The sequence below is a fragment of the Hydra viridissima genome, unplaced genomic scaffold (genome assembly GCF_058129835.1).
Source record: "Hydra viridissima isolate aposymbiotic clone 2 unplaced genomic scaffold, HvirCarnegie_v1 scaffold_11, whole genome shotgun sequence".
Lineage (NCBI taxonomy): Eukaryota > Metazoa > Cnidaria > Hydrozoa > Anthoathecata > Hydridae > Hydra > Hydra viridissima.
Window position 1 is genome coordinate 14,767,586 of NW_028324310.1, and position 20,429 is coordinate 14,788,014.

General features: G+C 29.5%; 2 protein-coding genes across 2 annotated transcripts; both read right to left on the reverse strand.

The window, feature by feature from the left end:
- Positions 1–1,456: 1,456 nt before the first annotated feature.
- LOC145191005 (uncharacterized) lies at positions 1,457–19,903 on the reverse strand. Its single transcript, XM_090065931.1, has 11 exons — positions 19,764–19,903; positions 19,366–19,527; positions 19,164–19,253; positions 18,947–19,093; positions 18,552–18,621; positions 5,085–5,206; positions 2,554–2,715; positions 2,351–2,440; positions 1,988–2,137; positions 1,739–1,808; positions 1,457–1,555 (listed from the first exon to the last, which is right to left on the reverse strand). Exons 1-11 carry the CDS (start codon positions 19,876–19,878, stop codon positions 1,501–1,503), a joined length of 1,233 nt encoding a protein of 410 aa, XP_089922057.1. The 5' UTR covers positions 19,879–19,903; the 3' UTR covers positions 1,457–1,500.
- Positions 8,389–9,707, reverse strand: LOC149882364 (venom protein 302-like). The gene is made up of 3 exons (XM_090066560.1): positions 9,145–9,707; positions 8,614–8,775; positions 8,389–8,513 (listed from the first exon to the last, which is right to left on the reverse strand). The coding sequence occupies exons 1-3, from the start codon at positions 9,257–9,259 to the stop codon at positions 8,419–8,421; spliced, it is 372 nt and encodes a 123-aa protein (XP_089922686.1). The 5' UTR covers positions 9,260–9,707; the 3' UTR covers positions 8,389–8,418.
- Positions 19,904–20,429: the final 526 nt, after the last annotated feature.

Below are 20,429 nucleotides of genomic sequence, written 5' to 3' on the forward strand. Positions count from 1 at the left end.
GATATGTAAATTTTATTCAAGATTTGAATGAAAAAAAATGAACTTAACTAATCTTTAATGGGTTAAAAATAAGCACAACTAGATTACGAGCAGTACAGTACCTAGTACCCCCTTCCACCTATTACTCTTGGGCGGGTAGCCAAAATATTCAGAATATACTTTGCGTAAGAAAGTTGTTACATAGGTTGTTTATATGACAAAAAAAAGTTGTTTTAAATCATAATGTTGTATATTGGTTCATAAAAGTATTTTAATAGACTACATTTTTCTAAATAGAATGATTTACTGGGTGCGGCACCAAAACTGAGACTCATTTGCTGTTGTTTTCCACGAAAATGAATTTAATTTCCCGCATTTGTTTTTGGTGGTGGCTTTTTCAAACAACTTTGAACAATAACAAATAAAAAAACATTCGGCAAAGCTTCAAGATACATTTAGAAAAAGGAAAAGGTGTCCAGGATTTGCTCAGCGTCCAACTGCCTCTTCCAATTACTTGTGAAACGGTAGGTGTATCCAGAGCCACTGTTTTTTGAGTCCAGAAGTCAGGGAGCTTCACCAGGAAGCCAGTAAGTGGTGGGCGCAAATTAAAACGCAGCAGAAACTTCAAAAACAAAATCAGGTACCATATCAACAAGCCATTAGAAAGCATTAGGAAGAAAACAAAGAAGCTCAAGGTTCATGAGAGAACAGTAAGAAGAATTTCAAAATAGCCTGAGGCGCACAAAATAATTGTAGGAAAGTCCAGCTCTAAACATTAATGACTAGATCGTGGAAAACAGATACTTTCCTGGATAAAATAACAAAAATCCACTGTTTGAATTTTGAAAAACTTTGAACAGCTGAACAATCAAGAAATTACGCTATTATTCAGAGTTTTATCCTTCAGAGTTGCATCACATTTGTACCACGAAGCACCCAGCATCAGTAAGGAGGTTGGGTTGTGGGCTTTGATAATAAGCAAATTCCTCTTAACTAGCTCCCTCAGAGTCTCAAAATTGGCCAGAATGAGTACCTTGAAGTTCTGAAAACTTTTGTGAAGCTATAAATTGATTCCAACTACAAATTTGTTTGTTATGTATAGCAACAGGACTCAGCCCCTGGACACAAGGCCAAAAAAAAGCAGGCCTGGTGCAAAGAGAACTTCAAGATTTTCTGGTTAACTTAAAAGTGGCCACCAAACTCACCTAACCTGACACCTTTGGACTATTGGATCTGGGGCTTTGTTGAGAAAAGGGCTTGTGCTAAGCCTCACAGGAACGTGGCCAGTCTAAAGGCATCTGTTAAAAAGGAGTGGATCCTGATGTCTGAAGAATTTATCAAGAACAGTAGGTGCCGTACCCTTCATTTGGAAGGGGATATTTTGACGGGGAAGGGGATATTTTGTACTTCATTCTCTAGTTTAACACTTTACAGTTAAAGAAAATCATAGCAATTTAGGAAATCAAAACACCTCAAGTAATTTTCACAGAAAAATAAAGTCAATAAAATTGATTTTATCCTTCAACTTCGGTACCATCCGAGTCGATTAAAGCAAGTGGAATCGTGTATGCAACAACTACAGGGACAAAAATGTTTTTAAATGAAATTATCAAATTTAAGCCAACATTAATTGCATAAAGAAAATGCATAACTTTAGCAACGTTGAGAAAAAGCATAAAAATTTTGGAAAAGAAATCTTAATTTTTTAAACACTTTAGATTTTTTAAACTAATTTAAAATTAATTTAAATTAATTTAACCTGCTGTTTTTAGTGCAAAATCTTGTTGGTTGTTTGCAACATCCCTGTTTGTCAAATGAAACTGGTAAACCTAAAAATAGCGAATACTGTAAAATAAATCTACACTATTTGATAAGATTGTTTATTTTTAGTTTGTAATTTTTTTTTTGCTGCTTGTAAAAATTATTTCATTCAGCAAAAAAAGAACAATTAGTTCAATTAAAATTTATTTACAAAAAAAATTTGAGACTTGTTTGTTAAAATACTTACTTCGACACGAACATGTTGGGCAACCATTTCCGTTAATTACTTGTCCATGCGCACACTTTATGAAAGTTGAACAATTGAGAGAAGGGCATGGTGGTGTCTTTATTTCAACTAGAGAGTTCAATTTTGGTAGCGTGGTGCATTTCGGTATAGCTGTAAAAACGTTGAGCTTATTTGTGTGTTAATTTAAGTGGAAAAGATATAAATAGATAGATAGAGAGAGAGAGGGAGAGAGGGAGAGAGGGAGAGAGGGAGAGAGGGAGAGAGGGAGAGAGGGAGAGAGGGAGAGAGGGAGAGAGGGAGAGAGGGAGAGAGGGAGAGAGGGAGAGAGGGAGAGAGGGAGAGAGGGAGAGAGGGAGAGCTTACTATAGCAGCTACATGTTGGGCATCCTTTTCCGTCAAGTACATTTCCGTATGGACAGTGAATCTTACACATTGGCCCGCATATAGGTTGACCTTAAAAAAAAAAATTATTTCGTTATTTCAAACAGCTATTATTCTAACTGACGTAATTAACTTAAAAATTGTTTAAAAAAGAAATCACTGCAAAGAATTAATACTTCACGTACAGGTTCCCTGAGCATTAAAAGCATCCACTTCATTCGTCAGATTCTTGAAACATTGCAACTGAGCTCCACATTTCCCAAAAATTTCAAAGGGTCCGCCACACACTTCTCCGAGGATTTTAGCACAGATGTCACAGCAATTACATGAATCCTTTACAACACCCCCTGTTTAAATAAAAAAAAATATTTCTTTTCAAGTTGAATTTCAAATTTGAACAATTTTCTTGATCTGTCTGTAAGGTGGGATTGTTTTATTTTTATTACGTTAAAAGGGGAATTTTTTATTTGATGCATTTTTTTGTATATTTTATAGTAGTTATGTATGATTGTTTTGTAAACAGTGTGGTATATGTATCGTTATTGTGTCAGTGATAAGGTTTATGGAGATAAGTTTTATGGAGATTATGGCAATAACTAATAAATTGAAACAGAATTAACACCCTTTTCTTTATTCATGATTATAAAGAGTAAATGTTTTTAAATAAAAAACACACATAAAATTATTCTTACACCTAACTCTATAAATGATTTTTTCCTTAGTTTTCAAACTTGTGGAGCATCCGCATTTCATTAATGTAGTTTTTTCTAATTTTTAGAACTTAAAAAAATTTATTTCTCCCCTTTTATATCTTTTAATCACTTATTTAGAAGCAAATGTCTGTTCTACAGATAGCGTTGTAATTACGTCAAGCGTGATGTTTTTTCTAATGTCGTTTGATTTTTTTCTCTTACAATATATAAAAAAAATTAAAAGTTGTTTAAAGTTCTTTATCAAGCCCCCTCTCCCTCCCATTGCATTTGAGATAAAATCCTGGGTGCGCCACTTTTACTGTATACTTAGGCTTAACTTTTGTTTCAAGTTCTATTGGTTGTCATTTTTAAATACCACGAATGAACACTGGAAAATCAAGTGAATAAAATTCGACCCCTTCAAGCTAATTTTTTTCTAACAACTTTTTCATGCTGATTTAAAAAAATAATAATGCTAAAAATCATCTATAGTTCTACAACCAATCAATTTACAGCGTTTAAAATATAGATAATGTTTAGACCCAATCCAGACTACTAATAGAGGATAAGGATAAAAAAAGTTGTCCGTAAAACCGAATGTTAAAAACATGTGTTGGTTATCTGTTGAATCAAATTTTAATGTATTTATTCAGAATAATGATAAAAATAATTATTGATGATCTTAGCTTGGCCAAAATCTGTGAATCTGAAAAAATAAAAGTTGGGTACTGTAATAATGTGCAAGAATAAGGAATCCCATATTACTCCAGGGAACTCTGAGACCAATGAGAGCGTCCACAAAATGCTCGATTTTCTTCAAACTGATTTAATCCATTTACAGTTCACTCAATATTTAGATCTTAAACTTGTAAACATAAACATATGGCTCGCAGTTTCATTATTCAAGTTTTTCTCACATGCTAAGTATTATCACCTTAATTCGCAATCTTCAAGACCTTTGTAAATGCGAGGAATACTCTCAGTAGAAGATGAGTTGAGAGAGACCAAAAATGAATGGCTATAAGAAGGTATCAAGACAAATGGAATGACTAAGCTTTTAAAATTTATTCGTTGCATTTAACCAATATCGAAAACCTTTTGGTTTGCGATTTAACTTCCATGAATATTTTGGTGCATTTTTTTTTTTGCATGCATGAATTTGGTTCTCTGTATCTTAATATCTCAATTAATATCGTTCATGTGGTCATCAGTTTTATAACTTCAAGAACTCTTGCTTCGGAAAGTTTAGTGAGCAGGCTAGCGAGTCAGTTAAGCAAGATTTTAATGCAGTTTGGGAAATGACAGAAAAAGTTGATATGCAGCATAAAATTTATTCTACAAATTTGTTATAATTTTAAATTCGGTACAACGGATGCCCCTTGATCAGATGTTAGTCCAGTTGTTTAAAAATTTAGAGAAATTTAGAGAAAAATTTAGAGATTTTAAAATTTTAGATTTTTAAATTTCACTGTAAAATTTTACCCATGAGTAACTTGATTTTTTTTAACAACTAAATTTTTAAATCTTTAAGTTTTATTCCTTACATATTTTTGAATTAACTTTAAAAATAAAATTAGTTATAAATTGATTTATAATTTTATTATATTTTCATTCTAATAACATTAGAATAAATGATTTAAATTTTTCTACGCACTTTTTTACTTTTTATTGCCAACTTCAGAAATAAAAATTTCTGATTAACAGATGAAAATTAGTAACTGCTCATAGCTTGAATCATTAGCTGGTAGATGATTTTTAGTTTTCAACATATTTTTTTTATCAGCATGGTAGGTGTCAGAAAAAACTTAGTTTGAAGGTGTATTGTTTCCACTTGATGTTTCGGCGCTTATCTGTGCTGCAGTATATTTACTAGAATAGTTTTAACAAGACTACCAATCTGGAGGAGCGGAAAAATTATTTTCACATCATAACATTTTCTGCTTAACAAAGAACACAATTTTCTTCCTAACGAACCAAAATAAATACTAAAAAATGCGGTTAAAACTGTTTAAGTGACATTTTACCTCTACATCCATCTGATTTTCTGCAATTCTCTGGAGAGCAAATCAAGCAATCTAAGGCTGTTGAAGCGTAGCACATACAAAGAAACAGACTCAGTTTGAAAATAAAATGGTCCATTACGTTTTATATATTCTTCTAAATAAAAAGCCGACATTTTTTTTAAAAAAAAAACACACACACACACACAACAAAACCAAAATCAGGTGTCAACTCTTAAAAACAATTAAAGTGGTGTTTGTCAGAACGGATTTTTTCAATTTTTACGGATTTTACTACTTTGAAGCTAAAATGCCAGATAGCATTCGGCAGGCTTGTTAAAGATATAAAACCTAAAAAGCTTTTGTTACGGTCTGTTCATGCCACCACCTAAATTACACAATCAAAGGAACTTAATCAATGTACGTCAAAAATATTGCTTGTTTATCCACGAGATCCGCAATAACTCCATAAATCATCATCGTTGAATTTTTATAGATTGCACGAATAAAAGTTGTATATTGGCAATCGAAGTCTTCTTTTGTTGTGAACCCGAAAAAAAAAAAAATCATAGTTCAATTGCAAGGTTTAAAATGCAACTTCCTTTATTTTTGTCATGTAACATTTTTCTCAACAAAATTTTGCTAGATTCTGGGAAAAAGCAACTTTTCAATTAAACCGTAGAAATTTTTTTAGCTATAAAGAGCATTGTAAACATATTTATAAACATATTTACAGCATTTTGAACCAAATGCAGAACTTTTTTTTTTTTTTTGAATTTTTTCGAATAATTTTTTTGTTGAATATTAAATCCTAGAAATGAGAGGTCATTTTATATTTTTAACCAACAAAAAATCCATCAAAGGCTGAGATTTTAATCTTAAGATTTTTCCAGCAAGATATGATTGAGAAAAAAATAGAAAACTAATATACTTAAGTATAAAGGGTGGTTCGGAGAGAAGATAAATTTTGCTAGAGCAGTTCACGTAATTCTTATATTTTGGCCTTAAGTCAAGTTGCGGTAATATTGTAACAACGACTTTGGAGACATTTATATATTTAAGTTTCAAATTTATCATTTAGTACAAATAAAACACTCGACGTGATTAAATGCAGTAATAAAATAATGACCAGAACTAATCATGAACAAATTGTTATTTGTTAATTTAACTTAATTTCTACCAAGTTAATTTGAGTGCTTCTCGAAAAAAAAATCTTTCTAACAAGGATTTTCCGTTGACGCGAGAAACATAGAATAAGGTTCTTTCTAAAACTTTGTCTGTAAGTCAAATATTTTTATTAGCAGTAACTTTTTGGTTTGTGCGGTTCTTTAACCCTTGATTCTTGCTTAACATTTAAACACTAAATATTTTGTGATAAGAGCAAAGATTTACGAGTTTGAACCTGCTAGTATAAATACTGGATACTTGGTTTGAGATAAAGTTTGCGATAAACGGGTTGGAGCATGTTGGTTGGGACGTAAAGAGTGAGATATTAAATTTGAGATAGACAAAGCGAAGAGACGTTAGTTTAAACTCAGCTTACACGTTTTTAAACGACTTTTCGCTGATTTTTAAAGACGTTACTTTGCATCTTTACAAAACAAACTTAAACTTCACAAAGCTTCTTCCGTACGGATAATTTTCTCACAACATTTTTTTGCAGGTGACGAAATTAAGGAAATATTTGAAGTTTTTGTTTTTCCCTTAAAATCTTCTCGTGTTGAAATGAATATCACTTTGACAGTTATAGAGAAATTGTTTAAATTTAAAATACAAGAATTTTGAAAAGTCATGAATTTTGTCATTTCGAAACTATATCCTGATATCCGAAATTTAAAATAAAACGAGCGGTACAACCCACCTGTAAAAAGAAATCTAAAAGTAAATAAACACTACCACCTCTAAGAGGAACTTTCATAGAGTCCCAGTATTATACCTTCCTTTATACCTTGCATGTTCATCTCTATTCTTTCGCTCATCAACGATTAATTTTTAGCTCAGTAGGTCATAGCGGCACACCACTTAAGAGACATCCAAAAGTTATTCAATGATAATAAAACGTCACAAATCTCCAAACTCATTGAATGTCAAAATTTTGCAATGGTAAACAAAAACAGTAATTAAATCAATATTAAAATAATATTAACCTCAATTTTTTTGCAGTTTACACAAGTCTTTAAACATTTTTGAAACCAATATTTTATAAAGGTTGTTTCTAGTTCAATGAAGCCGTAATACTTCATATTCGACAATGGGTATTATCCGTTAGATTGAACTCATAATCAACAAATTAAATTTTAAAAATTATGTTCGAAAACACGAATTATTTATTGCTGAGTTTTTATCCTGAAAAAATTTTTTAAGCTACACATTAAGGTTATGATTTATCAAGTTACATATATATATATATATATATATATATATATATATATATATATATATATATATATATATATATATATATATATATATATATATATATATATATATATATATTACGATTAATAACAATAGAGAAAAATCAAACAACCAACCAATGGTTTCTAATAACATTTCATTAGTTAAATTAGTTTTTAGCTCAGTTCCGATTTACACAAAACTTACTATTATTTGATTCGATCTTTTCATACATAGTTAGAGATCATCGGGTAGATCATATAAATAAAATTAAGTTTCGCGTAAATAAAGGATTAATGTTTTATTTACTGTGAAAAGATTTCTCAGTCATTTATCTCCAACACGAGAAAAAATTTATTTTCCAAAGTGTAACTTTTCATGAAATCTTAAACAAACGTGCAAACTTTTTTTCGTAAATTTCAAAAGCATTTTAAATAAAAGATTGTGCTGAAACAAATACGTTAAAAGTCAAGAGAAATGATTCATTGGGGGGAAAGGGAGTGCAAAATTCCCAAGGGGAAGTTTGTATTTATCATCTTATTTCAGTCATCTTATTTCTTAGGAAATAATAATTGGATGAACACTTATTTCCTTGGCAATACGGACTGGTGAGTATATTCTAGAAGTGTACTTTTTGCATGCTATACCGGAATTCATTTTTTAATACAATTATTATCAGAAAGATAGAACCTCTTAGTATTACCGTCAGCATTTACCAATGCAAAAATTTTCATATGTTTTTTAATGGGTAAGTGCGTCCAATTAACCCTTACACTTTTACTAGTTCATTAAAGAGAAAGTCAAGAGTTGAGAGGTTTGTTTTATTCGTGTAAACAAACCTTGTTCTAAATATTTAACATTCTTACCATTTTCCGTTTCTTAGGATACTTTGCTGAAGAAATTACAAAGTTTAAATTCAAAACACTCAAAATGTTTATATTATAGAATTTGTTTTTAAATTTCATTCATTGCATTTACAAATCGGGCATCCTCTTTCATCAAGTACATTTCCTTTTTCGCAGTAAATCTTGCACACTGGTCCGCATATAGGTTGACCTTAAAGAAGAAGAAAAAAGGTCATTTTAAGTACGCAAGAATAGTAATAAATGAACGAAAAACTAAAGAATACTAGTTTAAGAAGAAATAATCTGCGTACAAGTTCCTCGAGCATTGCGAGCGTCTACTCCTTCAATTACTTTTTTGGCACATTCAAATTGGCTTCCACATTTTCCGAAAATATCAAAGGGTCCGCCACACACTTCACCCAAGACTTTGGCACACGTGTCACAGCAACTGCATACGTCCTTCACAATATCTCCTGTTAAAAGATACTTTTTTTTTTTAAATATTCTAACAAATATTCTTTCTGATTATTTTCGATAAACATTTTTTTCGATAAACATTTTTTTCGATAGATATTTTTTTCGATAAACATTTTTTTTCGATAAACATTTTAATGTCTCAGTGTTTAATGCGATCATGAGCTGGTTGGAACTTTAACGTTTATTTTTTTTTTTTAACTCAAGTTTTTTAATTTTTGTTGTTTAAATAAGATATTTTTTACCACTAAAATTACATAACATTTGAAATTGAAATAGTAAAAATGGTTATATTTTCATCTCTTACGATCTGTTTTCAATTATATAGTTATTTTCTACTATTTGAAAAAAAAGCTGCAAAATTTTACCTCGACATCCAACTGGTTTTTTGCAATTCTCCGGATCGCAACCCACACACTTCAGAGCTGTTGAAGTGTAGCACATACATAGAATTAGACTCAGTACGAAAATAAAACGAGACATTTTGCGTTTTTTATATTTTCTTCTAAAAAAAATGTCAATATAGTTTTGAAAAAAGAAGATAATAACAAACGAAATAAAGACGTCAAAAACCTCAAACAAATAAAATATGATTTGCGTGTAATTGTAATAATGGATATTGACTGATTACTTTTCTGCGATGCCAGCTTTCTGCTAGTTTACCTAAGATATAAATGCTTACCATACCAGCAGTATTTATATTACTATCTAGATTACCCAATTATTACGTCAGAATATACAGTTTATCAGTCCACGACAATCTGTAATGATTTGCAGCACCTTCATAAATCATCCAATCATCAATAAATTGCAAGTTTTAAAAAGATCTTTCAGTGATGTAGTTGAGAAATTCTTCTGTTGTACAACCGATATGTTACCAAAAGGAAAAAGAAGCAAGTAAATAAATAGCTGGATTTCTCATAGCACCTGTTGCACCTGTTTAGTTAAAAAATAAATAAATCTGGATATCAATAAAAAACAAAACAGCTGAATAAGTTAGTTTACAAAATACTGAATATATGATGTATAATAACTATACATAATTACATCACAACAAGATAGCAACCTGAAGCTAATCAAATAGTTAGTTAAAGAGGTGTTATTTCAATAAAGAAATACATTTTGAATAAATCCCATATGACTAATCATCTCCAAAATTTCTAATTTAAAAAAAAAAAAAAAAAAATGGAGAACCCGTTTATAAACCTGCTGAAGAAATTTTAACCATAAAAGATGAAGAAGATCATAGGAAAAACTGTTCACACTCTGAGGAACATACAAAAACGTTGTTCTAAACAATTGCCTTTTTCTAAAGGGTACGCTCCAAACCATTTACTTTAGCTCTTAATTCGTTAATCCTGGCTTCTATTCCATTTTCCATTCTTTACCTCAGAAAATTACTATTTTCTAATAATACTTTTTTATGTAGTAAATATATTAATAATCGGTTCTTAAAAATCACTGATCATAAAAAATTCAGCGAGATGATCACACTGAGCATTGTTAGAATACGGTTCGTTAAAGAATTAAACAGATGAGCAATATACATTCTTAAGATTTCACCGTAATATAGTTTCTGGTGTTTTTAGTATTTTACTTGCAGTCTTATGTAGAAAAATGAAAAAATCCTTGATCTGCTTCATAAAGTTTTATAAGTTTTGCTTACAGAATAAGTATCATTTGTTATTGTTTGCATCCATATTTATTCGGATAAATTTGTTCTGCAAAAGAATAATTGTCCGGTATACTTTAGTTATTGTTTTCATATAGGATCTGAAAAATCATGTTACTAATTCAGGGATGACATGTTGGAATAATACCGTAAATAGACCAGATTTTCATGAATATTTTAAAATTTATCAGATTCTAGGACCATGGCTTTTTAGGACTTTTTTTTGTGTACATAAGAAGGCAATCTTTAATCAATCTTTAATCTCAATCTTTGATGCCTGTAGATAAAATTAAGATAATGTAAGATAACAAATTCGATTCGAATCTATTAAGCACAATATTACACAATTATAACAACCTATTAAAGGGTATAATATACAAATAATGGGGCGCTTATTTCTACAGTTTAAATACTATGCAAGTTTGAAAGGTTCGCTAAATGGATTTAAGTATTGCATTCTGGGATTTGCCGAGAATAATTCACGTAGGTGTAATTACAGTTGTTAATGTGTATTGAAATAAAATAAAAATTGAGAACAACAACAGAAAATGGAGTCCAGGAAAATAAGTTCTATAAAACTTCTATAACCTTTTGAAACATATGGCTTATAGAAGTTCTATAGAAATTCTATAGAAATTCTGTAGAACTTCTATAAATGTCTATTAATTTTTATAGAGCTTGCTATAAAACTTTTTTTATATTAATATATGTAAAAAAAAAAGTTCTATAGGAATTTCTATAGAAATTTGCTGAGATTTAATAGAATTTCTATAGAATTTCTATAGAATTTCTATAAGCCATATGTTTCAAAAGTTTGTAGAAGTTCTAGAGAACTTTTTTTCAAGGGAGGGGAGTTTGTTGGAACAATGATAAAGGTAAAATTTCACATAAATTACACCTAGACCAAAAAACCATCTATGGCTATAAACGAATTAGAAACCTTCCGTCATCATTCATCTTTGCTCTCAATAGTTATCAAACTTGATACATTAATCTCAGTTGGATTGCTATAGGCCTTTCAGATTTTCCAACAGCTGTACCAATGTTTGCTTGGTATATCGAGAAAAAATTCAATTAAGCCTGAGCTTGCTAATTCAAAAAAAAAAACTTCAGCATACAACTTTTTTTTATAACTTTTTAATAGAAATTTTTTAATAATCGCAGCACCATCTTAGTAACCCCTAAATACTCGCAATAGTTGTAAAGCCTAGCTTTAAACCCTGTTTTTATAATTATATTAAAAACAGGTTTCCATATTTCAACTTGGTCAATATAACTAAAAACTGTTTGAATTAAAACAGGAGTTGTACTGATTTCAACTCAGTTTGAAATATAAGGAATATGTTTCGCACTAGTATAGCTCAAAAAGATATTTGCATAGAGTTGATTTCGTGCACCTATGATGGCTGTTAGCTCGACTATGCAGGCCAATTTTGGTAATGTGTAAAAAATAAGCATAATTTCATTTTGTCTTATAACAATCTGAAAAAAAAAAAAAAGGGCGTAGATTTTGACTAAAAAAATCTATATTTGAACAGTAAATATACTTAAAGTAAATATAGATAAAAAGTACTGTAAATAGACTAAACAGAAAGTAGAGATTAGGCGCTTATTAAAACATGCAATGCAATGTCTGCAACTTTGCGGCAGCAAAGTAAATGATTAGAAGCAAATTTTAATATTACAATAAATAAATGATAATCGCCATACAAACTCTGGAGTGTTCAAGTAACAGGGAAAAAATTCTGTTTGAGCTTGATCATACAGATTTCTTGCCTCTTAAAATCTTAAAAGACCCGCAGTTCTATTATTTCTTCTTTTGGATATTTTTTTTTTTTATAATTGACTTAAAAGAAATTTCAGAAATTGCAATGTCCTGATCTTTTAGTTTGATCTCAAGATCAATCTTGAATTGATTTTAGACGTTTGATTGCAACGTGTTTTTGTTTCCAAAAATAAAACCTACTCTTTCCCAGGCTCATTAAAAAAACAGCGTTGAGGATTATCATTTCTTAGAGGTGGTCTTTTCTAAAATCTTCATTAATGCGAATTTTTTTGACGGTGATTTTAATTCCATCAACCTCTTACCAATTGACAGAAATTTGATAACTAGTTTCATTCTCATTGTTATTAATTTCTTCAGTGTCCTCTTCTACACTACAAAATCTTTAACTTTTAGTAAACCATTTGCTTTTTTATAAAAAACATCAACTATTGCCAAAGAAGTTAAAAACGAAAAAAAACAAAGTTGAAGAGTTATTTAAAACAATTTTACGATTATTTTTTTGTGTGTTTCACTGGTTCCATCTGTAAACATTCTAAAAATATGATTATTAAGATTTTACTCGAAATCTTCAAGCTTTGTTTCAGACCATCTTCAGCCTTCATTGAGCCAACAATCCTCATCATCCTAAAGAATTGAAATGAATCATCTGACAAGTGTATGTTTAGGTACATATATCTTTGATTTCTATTGGAAATCCACTCACCCAATGAAAACCTCTCATCATTCTCAATTATTTTTGAAATATCATAAATTTATATTTTTTTAAGTTTCTTTCCCCCGTATTTCAAAAAAATTGAAATCACAGCATGCCTTGCAATTTTAATACCTTGAGCAGCCCATCCATTTTGAATACCAATATTTTTGACAATTTATAAATGGGAGTAATTTTAACAACCATCATTTAAAAACCAAAGATTAAGAATCTCTCATGAAAAAATTGGGAACAATTAAAGGTTGAGTCTCGGATGAAGGGGTTTAGCTCGAGCTTAGAGTTGATCTTAACGATGGAAATATGGCGAAAAACTCATATCAGTTTTTCGTTTTTGTATTTTCTACTTTTTCTTAATGTTTTTTATATTTTCTACTTTTTCTAAATGATAAATTAATGCTGTTATTGTAATGTTATTGTAATGTTGTTTTAATGTTGTTGTAATGTTTTTTTAATGTTGTTGTAATGTTGTTGTAATGTTGTTGTAATGCTTGTTTTGCCTTAAAAATTGAAGAACAATATTTGCACTTAAAATATTTTCATCCTTTGTTGAAATTTATGCGTGTTTTCAAATTTCTATTAATTTTTTCTTCGAAGGCACCACCCATATACTTTTTTTTTTTAAAAAATGTTACTAGAAATCTATGTAAAACAAAAATAGGTAAATAAAAGTAATGTATAATAAAAAACAATTAGAATTATTGGCAAATAAGACAAAACCAAGAAATCATCAAAATGTTAATAAAAAAAAACGGTATTATTTTGTTTTTAGGGAATCAACATACAAAATTGAAAATAAGACTACCGTTGCACAAATTTTTCTAATATATCAATTTTCTGTTTATTTAATTTGGCAAAAATAAAAAATAAATACTTGAATTTACATAAGTAATAAAAACTTATTTAAGTGTTTGAGTTGGTTTAAAAAACTTAAATATTTAAGTTGCTTGAAACAGCCCTAATACAAACGCAATTTATTCCATAAAGTAGTGCGATTTTATTTCGACAAACACCTTCAAAGATCAAGTTATTTGCTTTTTTACTGTTAAAGATTCAGTGTGAACTTAACACGTTTTTAAAAAGGAATTTGTAAATGTTACGTTTCTAAATGGATGCTTGTTTTTGAATTTATAGTTAAGTGATCATTAATTCAATTCATAATGACTCTTTTCTACTTTCACGGTACTGCATATCCTACTCAACATGCAAAATTTTAGCTCACTGTCTCCCAAATTGACAGTATTTTAGTCTGAGCACGTTTATTTAACTCACCCTGCTTTTTCTCCAAATACCGGTCCTGATTTTTTCCAAATACCGGTCTTGACATTCCAAACTTAACAATTTTTTTCTTAAACACTAAAGCTTACATATGTAAAAAGAATTTGAGATGAACGAGTCCTTTTTTTCAATTCTGTAAAAGGTGTTGGTACTTTTGAGTAATTGCGATTTTTCAATTTTTGTCAAATAAGGCTTTGGTTGCCATAAACTTATCAAAACCTTCAAAGCAAACCGTAAAAACGTGTTCCTTTAAATACAGTTAGAAATGTGTTCCTCAAAATACAGTTAGAAATATTTTACTTCGAAGAAATATTGGTTTTATGTAGCTGTTAGAAAATCGCTCATAAGGACTAGAGACTGGCTTGCAAGATTAAGGTGTTGCAAGGAGACTACGTGATGTTTGCAAAGGTGCAAGCAAGTAACTTCAGTGATGAAAGTAACTTAAATGCAATAAATAGGAAAAACAAAGTTCTTGTTAAAAGAGTTAAAATTCAAAAGTATAGCGATAGCTTTGTCGAACCAAGTTTGCAAGATGGCGGTGAGATGATGATATTGGGCGTTGTCTTAATATAACTGAGCGTTATATCTATAAAAGTTGATTACTCCAACACAAGAAATGAAATAACTGTTATTCTCAGGCCAGCTCAATCATTACTTTTAAATCTTATCGAATCTACTTAGATCTGGATGGACAAAAAAATCAAAGTCCGAATTAATGCCATATCGCGAGGTTAGAATTATTTTGTTCTATCTCCAAGTTTAAACGTTGGGAGAAAGTTTTTGATTTTTTTCTTAAAGTAAAAATTATTTAAAATTTTAGCTTTATTTTTTAAAAAGATAATAACTTATGCTTTAGACAATTTATTTTTAAACAAATTATTTAGAAAAAAATTTGTAAAATAGAGTGTATTTTAAAAGCAATTGTTACTTACTAAAATTAATAACCCATTTTCTCCCAACTTTTAAAATAGGAGATAGAACAAAATAATTCTAACCTCGCGATATGTAGCTTAACAAAAATGCTTAAAAATTCAAGAAATGTAATTCATATGTTCATTCAAATTATAGAAACTCGTTTACAGTTTTTTAATTTACAAGTGCACCATCGAAGTTTTAAAATTTTATATAAAGACATTTGTAATTTGAGAGGATCCACACTTTATTCTAAAATTCTGAAAACTTGTTCACATTTTTATAATCATCACTAGAAATGGGATTTCTCGACTTTAATAAAAATGTTAATCCAGAAGATTGAATCGGTATCCATCCGGATTGTTACTAAAACTATTCGTTTTATAAACACAAGTAAATAGTTCAATGTGATTTTGCATTATTTGAAGTCAAAATAGAAAGTCATCTTATTTCTTGATAGAAGATTAAGAGATAGCACTAGATGCTTTAAAAAAAAAACCAAGAACAAATGCTGCAGATATTTAAGATAAATTAATCAAATGATTTATAAATATTTTTTGCTGACATCCAATGTTCATTTAGAAATTTTCTAATTTTTTAACACAGTTTTAAATTTGATACATGATATTACTCATCATAGATTTAAAAAAAACTTTATTTTTAATGAGTAATTATAAAGAATCTCAAAAAAAAGTTCTGTTCTTAAACTCTCAAAAAGACGGCATAAAATAAGTTTATTTACATTGAGTCAATTGTTCGTTCGAGTCATCGAGTCAACTGTTTTAATAACATTTTCCCTTAATTTTAACAACATTTTTGTCTGCAAATATTTAAAAAAAAAAAAAAAAAATACTTCTGCACCTCATCAATGCACCTCAGTTCCAACAAAATATCACAAAATACTGGTTTTTTTTCTTTATTTATTAAATCTATTTTAATCATAATTTCAAAGTAACGCAGAAGGTACTTTTAACTTTTATGCAAGTGGCAAATTACAGCAAGTACAAAAATAATAATTTCATCAATATACAAATTTTTTTATCAATTTACATAAAATTTTCCTCAGCTTTATCACACCATATTTTCATTAAAATACTTGTAAATATAAAAATAAATCATTAAATTGTTGTTAGTTATCAATAACAACTGATGAGACTCTATTCCGGTTAAGCCGACGCGTACATTTGTTTATGTTGTTTATACATTATTCCGCTATTTTATAATGGAAAAGCTCCTTTAACGGCAGCACAAGTGACCATGCAAGTATAATATACTTGCATGGTCACACCAAAATTATACTACGAAACCAATGTCGACAAGGTTTGGAATTTTAGTTCCACGAACGATATATCGTTATAATATATAAAAATACATTTTTGTTCGTGGAACTAAATTTCCCAAATCTTGTCGACATCGGCTTTCGTAGTATAACTTTGGTGTCACATTTGTTGTGCAATAGTTACCGTGTACTCCAGTTAACCGACAGCTGTATTGTTTGTGTGCCAATAATCCATTAAAATATTGACTTTGTGTCAAAGTATATTATTAGAAAAAAATTTTTTAAAAAAAGAGTGACATGATAAAAATGGAGCTCAATCTACGAAGAACCTCGTTAAGTTGTTAATTCTCTTCGCTATAACAGATCGTTTTACTGTTGTGCAATTCGATTGTGAAAAACAGAACAAATGTAAACAGCTGCAAATTGAGATTTTGGACCTTGGTCCTTTCAGCAATAAGGTCATAATTTCTTATGATACTAATAGCTATGATAATAAAATAGTAACGGCTGAAGCTATCGAACAAAAATAACAAAGTTAACATCTTATTAACAAGTAAAATAAAAAACAATTATGTTTTTTTTTTTTTTTCTTGTATAAAAACCTTTTATAGGCGACTGTAAAAAATAAAAAATCTATTTTTTTAGTTTTAGTTTGATGCGATTAAAATTGGCTAACTCTGTTGAAGCTCGCCAACTTCCCTTGTAAACCTTTTAAGCTAAATGTCCCCAAATGTCCCCAAATGTCCCCAAATGTTCTTAACTGGTTGTATTTAAAGCAACTTTGGTGGGTTGGATTCTTTATCAATACAAATAATCATTCATCTAATTTAGAGTAGCTTTAGGGAAATGAGAACTTGCTATATCTGACAATGATACTTGCAAATGAATGGAAGAAGTCGTTTTTCTAATCATTCATTAAAAATATATTGATGTATTGATTGCCACAGCTTCGGAAATAGAAAACAATAGCTCAGACATACCACCGTCAGATACGGCAGTGACTTTTTAAGAAAAACTTGACGTGGTATGTTTTAAAGCTGTCAAGTCAATTTTTTTTTACAGGCTGTCAATTTGTCATTTTTTTCATTTTTTTGTTAATCTTTTTTGTTGTCTCTATTTAAAAAAAAAATACATTAACAGTTCTTTTGAGAATTTCTATTTTTCTTTAAACCTAACACTTTCTGGGCATCGTTTCTTTATGTTTGTGAAGGGCCCAGAATTTCAAGCGAAACTCCTTTTTTTAAAATGATTTGCAATTTTACTACTTTTTAAAATAAGAGTTTTTTACAAAAAAATTTCAAGACGTTTTTGAAGAATCTCGTTCTGCAGCTTTTAAACTCATTTTAAAATGTGTTTTAATAAGTTACATTTTTTTTAAAAAAATGCGTTTTAGTAAAATAAACAATTCAGCGATTTTTATTACAAACCACGTGATTGTTTAGTTAGCTTGAAAAATTGAATTAAAAATTGTCGGGTGAGCATTATCCAACAATTTTTAATTCAATTTTTATTACATAACTTCTTATGATTTTGTTTTGGACAAGAGGATGAATCAAAATGAGTTGATTTTTTTTGTTAGTAAACCGGAAAACATTAGAAATGTAATTATGGTTCAAGTTTAATTGAAGAAAGATGTTAAAAGCATTCAAATACTTTGCGAATTCAAAAACAATATGCGTAACCCTATTGGTTCATAAAACTTGCATTATTCCAAATAAACACTTTTTGCATAGTTAATATTTAACGTTATCTTTACACTTTTCATTTTAAAATTACAGATTTTAAAACTACAAAATAATACATCCAGTATATTTCTAAATACAATTTAAATATTGAAAGCTGACTTTGAATTATTCAGTTCCAGAACCATCCCCCTCAGTTTCGGTACCATCCGCGTCGGTTTAAGCAAGTTGAATCGTGTATACAACAGCTAAATAGTTCAAGTTATTTCTTAAGATTTTGAGTCAATATCAAATGCATATCAGCAATATCAATAAAATGATAAAATATTAAAAATACCAAAACGATGCAAATGTTTAACTGTTAAATAATCAAAACACGTTGAGAATCAAAACATAACAAAAAAAAAAAAAAAACGGCTCATAAAGTTAAATTTTAAATCCGAACATTAGAAATAACCTGTTGTTTTTATTGCAAAATTTCGTTGGTTGCTTACAACAACCACGTTTGTCACACAAAGGTGGTAAACCTAAATAATAGATTATCATGTTAATAATAGAAAAATACAGTAATTAGTTTATATTTTTGGGTAAATTATTCAATCAGGAAACAATATGTAAATGCAAGTTTATTTTAAAATTCTTTTATCTATACCAAATACATTTATTTGTGAAACACTTAGTAATTTTTCACATATCCTTTATAACTGTGATCATATATACATATACACAAACACATATAAACATACACATACATATACGTATACACATATGCATACACATCACATATACCATATACCATATATATCAAACTATATGTCATGATAAGTGAATCCTTAAAAAATTTTTACTTACTTCGACAAGAACATATGTTACAACCACTTCTATCAAGTACTCGGCCAAACGGACATTTTATTAAACATCTGATTTGCGGACACAATGGTGCTTTTACACTAGTTTCAACAGGGTATTTATCTTTTATTGGCACGCATTTTGGTAGATCTGTATTAAGTGTAAAAATATTATTTATGAACTAATGTGTAACTTTAAAAAGAGATAGACAAATGCTTACTATTGCAACCACAAGTTGGACATCCTTTCCCATCAAGTACATTTCCATTTGCGCAAAAAATCATGCATACTGGCCCACATTTAGGATGACCTTGATGTAGAAAAAATTCTCTATTTCAGCATTCTATAATTAAACTATTAATGGCTGCATCAAAAAATATTTTGCATACATGTTCCCAGGCTATTGAAAATATTTAACATACATGTTCCCAGGCTATCGGAAATATTCTCTCCTTCTTTTGGGTTTTTGACGCATTCAAGCAAACTTCCACATTTTCCGGAAATTTCGAATGGGCCACCACACACCTCACCAGAGATTTTGGCACACGTGTCACAACAGTTGCATGCGTCCTTCACAATACCTCCTTTTAACCAAAAATAAAAACCGTTTTTAAAATAAAGTTGAAAAACATCTTTAAATGCAAAAAAAAAAAATAAATAAAACACAGTCAATGATTAACGCTCTGTTAACATTAAGTTCTTATAAATAAATATTGAAATTTCATAATATTTACTACTTGTTATAACTTAACAATATACACTAATACAAAGTATTTATGAACGTGCACAAAAACATTAACGAATGTTTAAGAAACGCAACCTTTACATCCAACCGGCTTTTTACAAGCCTTCGGAGAGCATCCGGCACAACCTAATGCTGTTGAACTGTGACATGCGCAAAGAAACAGACACAATATGAAAATGAAATGGTCCATCGCTTTTTATATATTGTTCTAAGTAAAAAATCAGCACTTTTAAGTTTTAAAGGTTTTTTTTTTTTAAGAGAGAAGAAAACAAAAAAGAACAACAAAAAAATCAGTTCTAAATATTCAAAAAAATATTCAAAAAAATATTTAAAAATTAGCTTTCGTGACATTCTGAATGGTCTTCGCAAACACGACTAGAGTTTGCGAAGACCATTCGGGATGTCACGATGCGAAAACTTTTTAATTTGCTCTCTTTGCAACAATCGTGTATGAGATTGTCAATGGCAAAGTGTTATAAAGGCCTATTTATACTCGTTAACATATGACTCAATTAAAGCAATTTAATTAAAATGTCACAGTACCTTATGAATCAGTGCGTGTCAACCCATGTTAATCCGAGATATTTGCGTAAATCATTCCTATAAAAAGATTGAAAAAAATATAAGCACCTCAATGATGACGCAACCTAAGCTTCTTCTTTTTTGAAAACCAATGTGTTGATAATTATCAAAAAGCATTATGTAGTGACAGTCTTGACGTTCATCAAAGATTGTAAAAAA

Bases quoted from the DNA above. Each gene is read 5' to 3' on its own strand.
- LOC149882364 (XM_090066560.1), bottom strand. From the start codon at position 9,259: ATGTCTCGTTTTATTTTCGTACTGAGTCTAATTCTATGTATGTGCTAC. The intron at 8,776-9,144 runs GTAAAATTTTGC...ATCTTTTAACAG, and splicing joins AAAACCAGTTGGATGTCGAG to GAGATATTGTGAAGGACGTA. The intron at 8,514-8,613 runs GTACGCAGATTA...TTCTTCTTTAAG, and splicing joins TCGCAATGCTCGAGGAACTT to GTCAACCTATATGCGGACCA.
- LOC145191005 (XM_090065931.1), bottom strand. From the start codon at position 19,878: ATGGACCATTTCATTTTCATATTGTGTCTGTTTCTTTGCGCATGTCAC. The intron at 19,094-19,163 runs GTAAGCATTTGT...CACTTAATACAG, and splicing joins TCCAACTTGTGGTTGCAATA to ATCTACCAAAATGCGTGCCA. The intron at 2,441-2,553 runs GTACGTGAAGTA...TTTTTTTTTAAG, and splicing joins TTTTAATGCTCAGGGAACCT to GTCAACCTATATGCGGGCCA.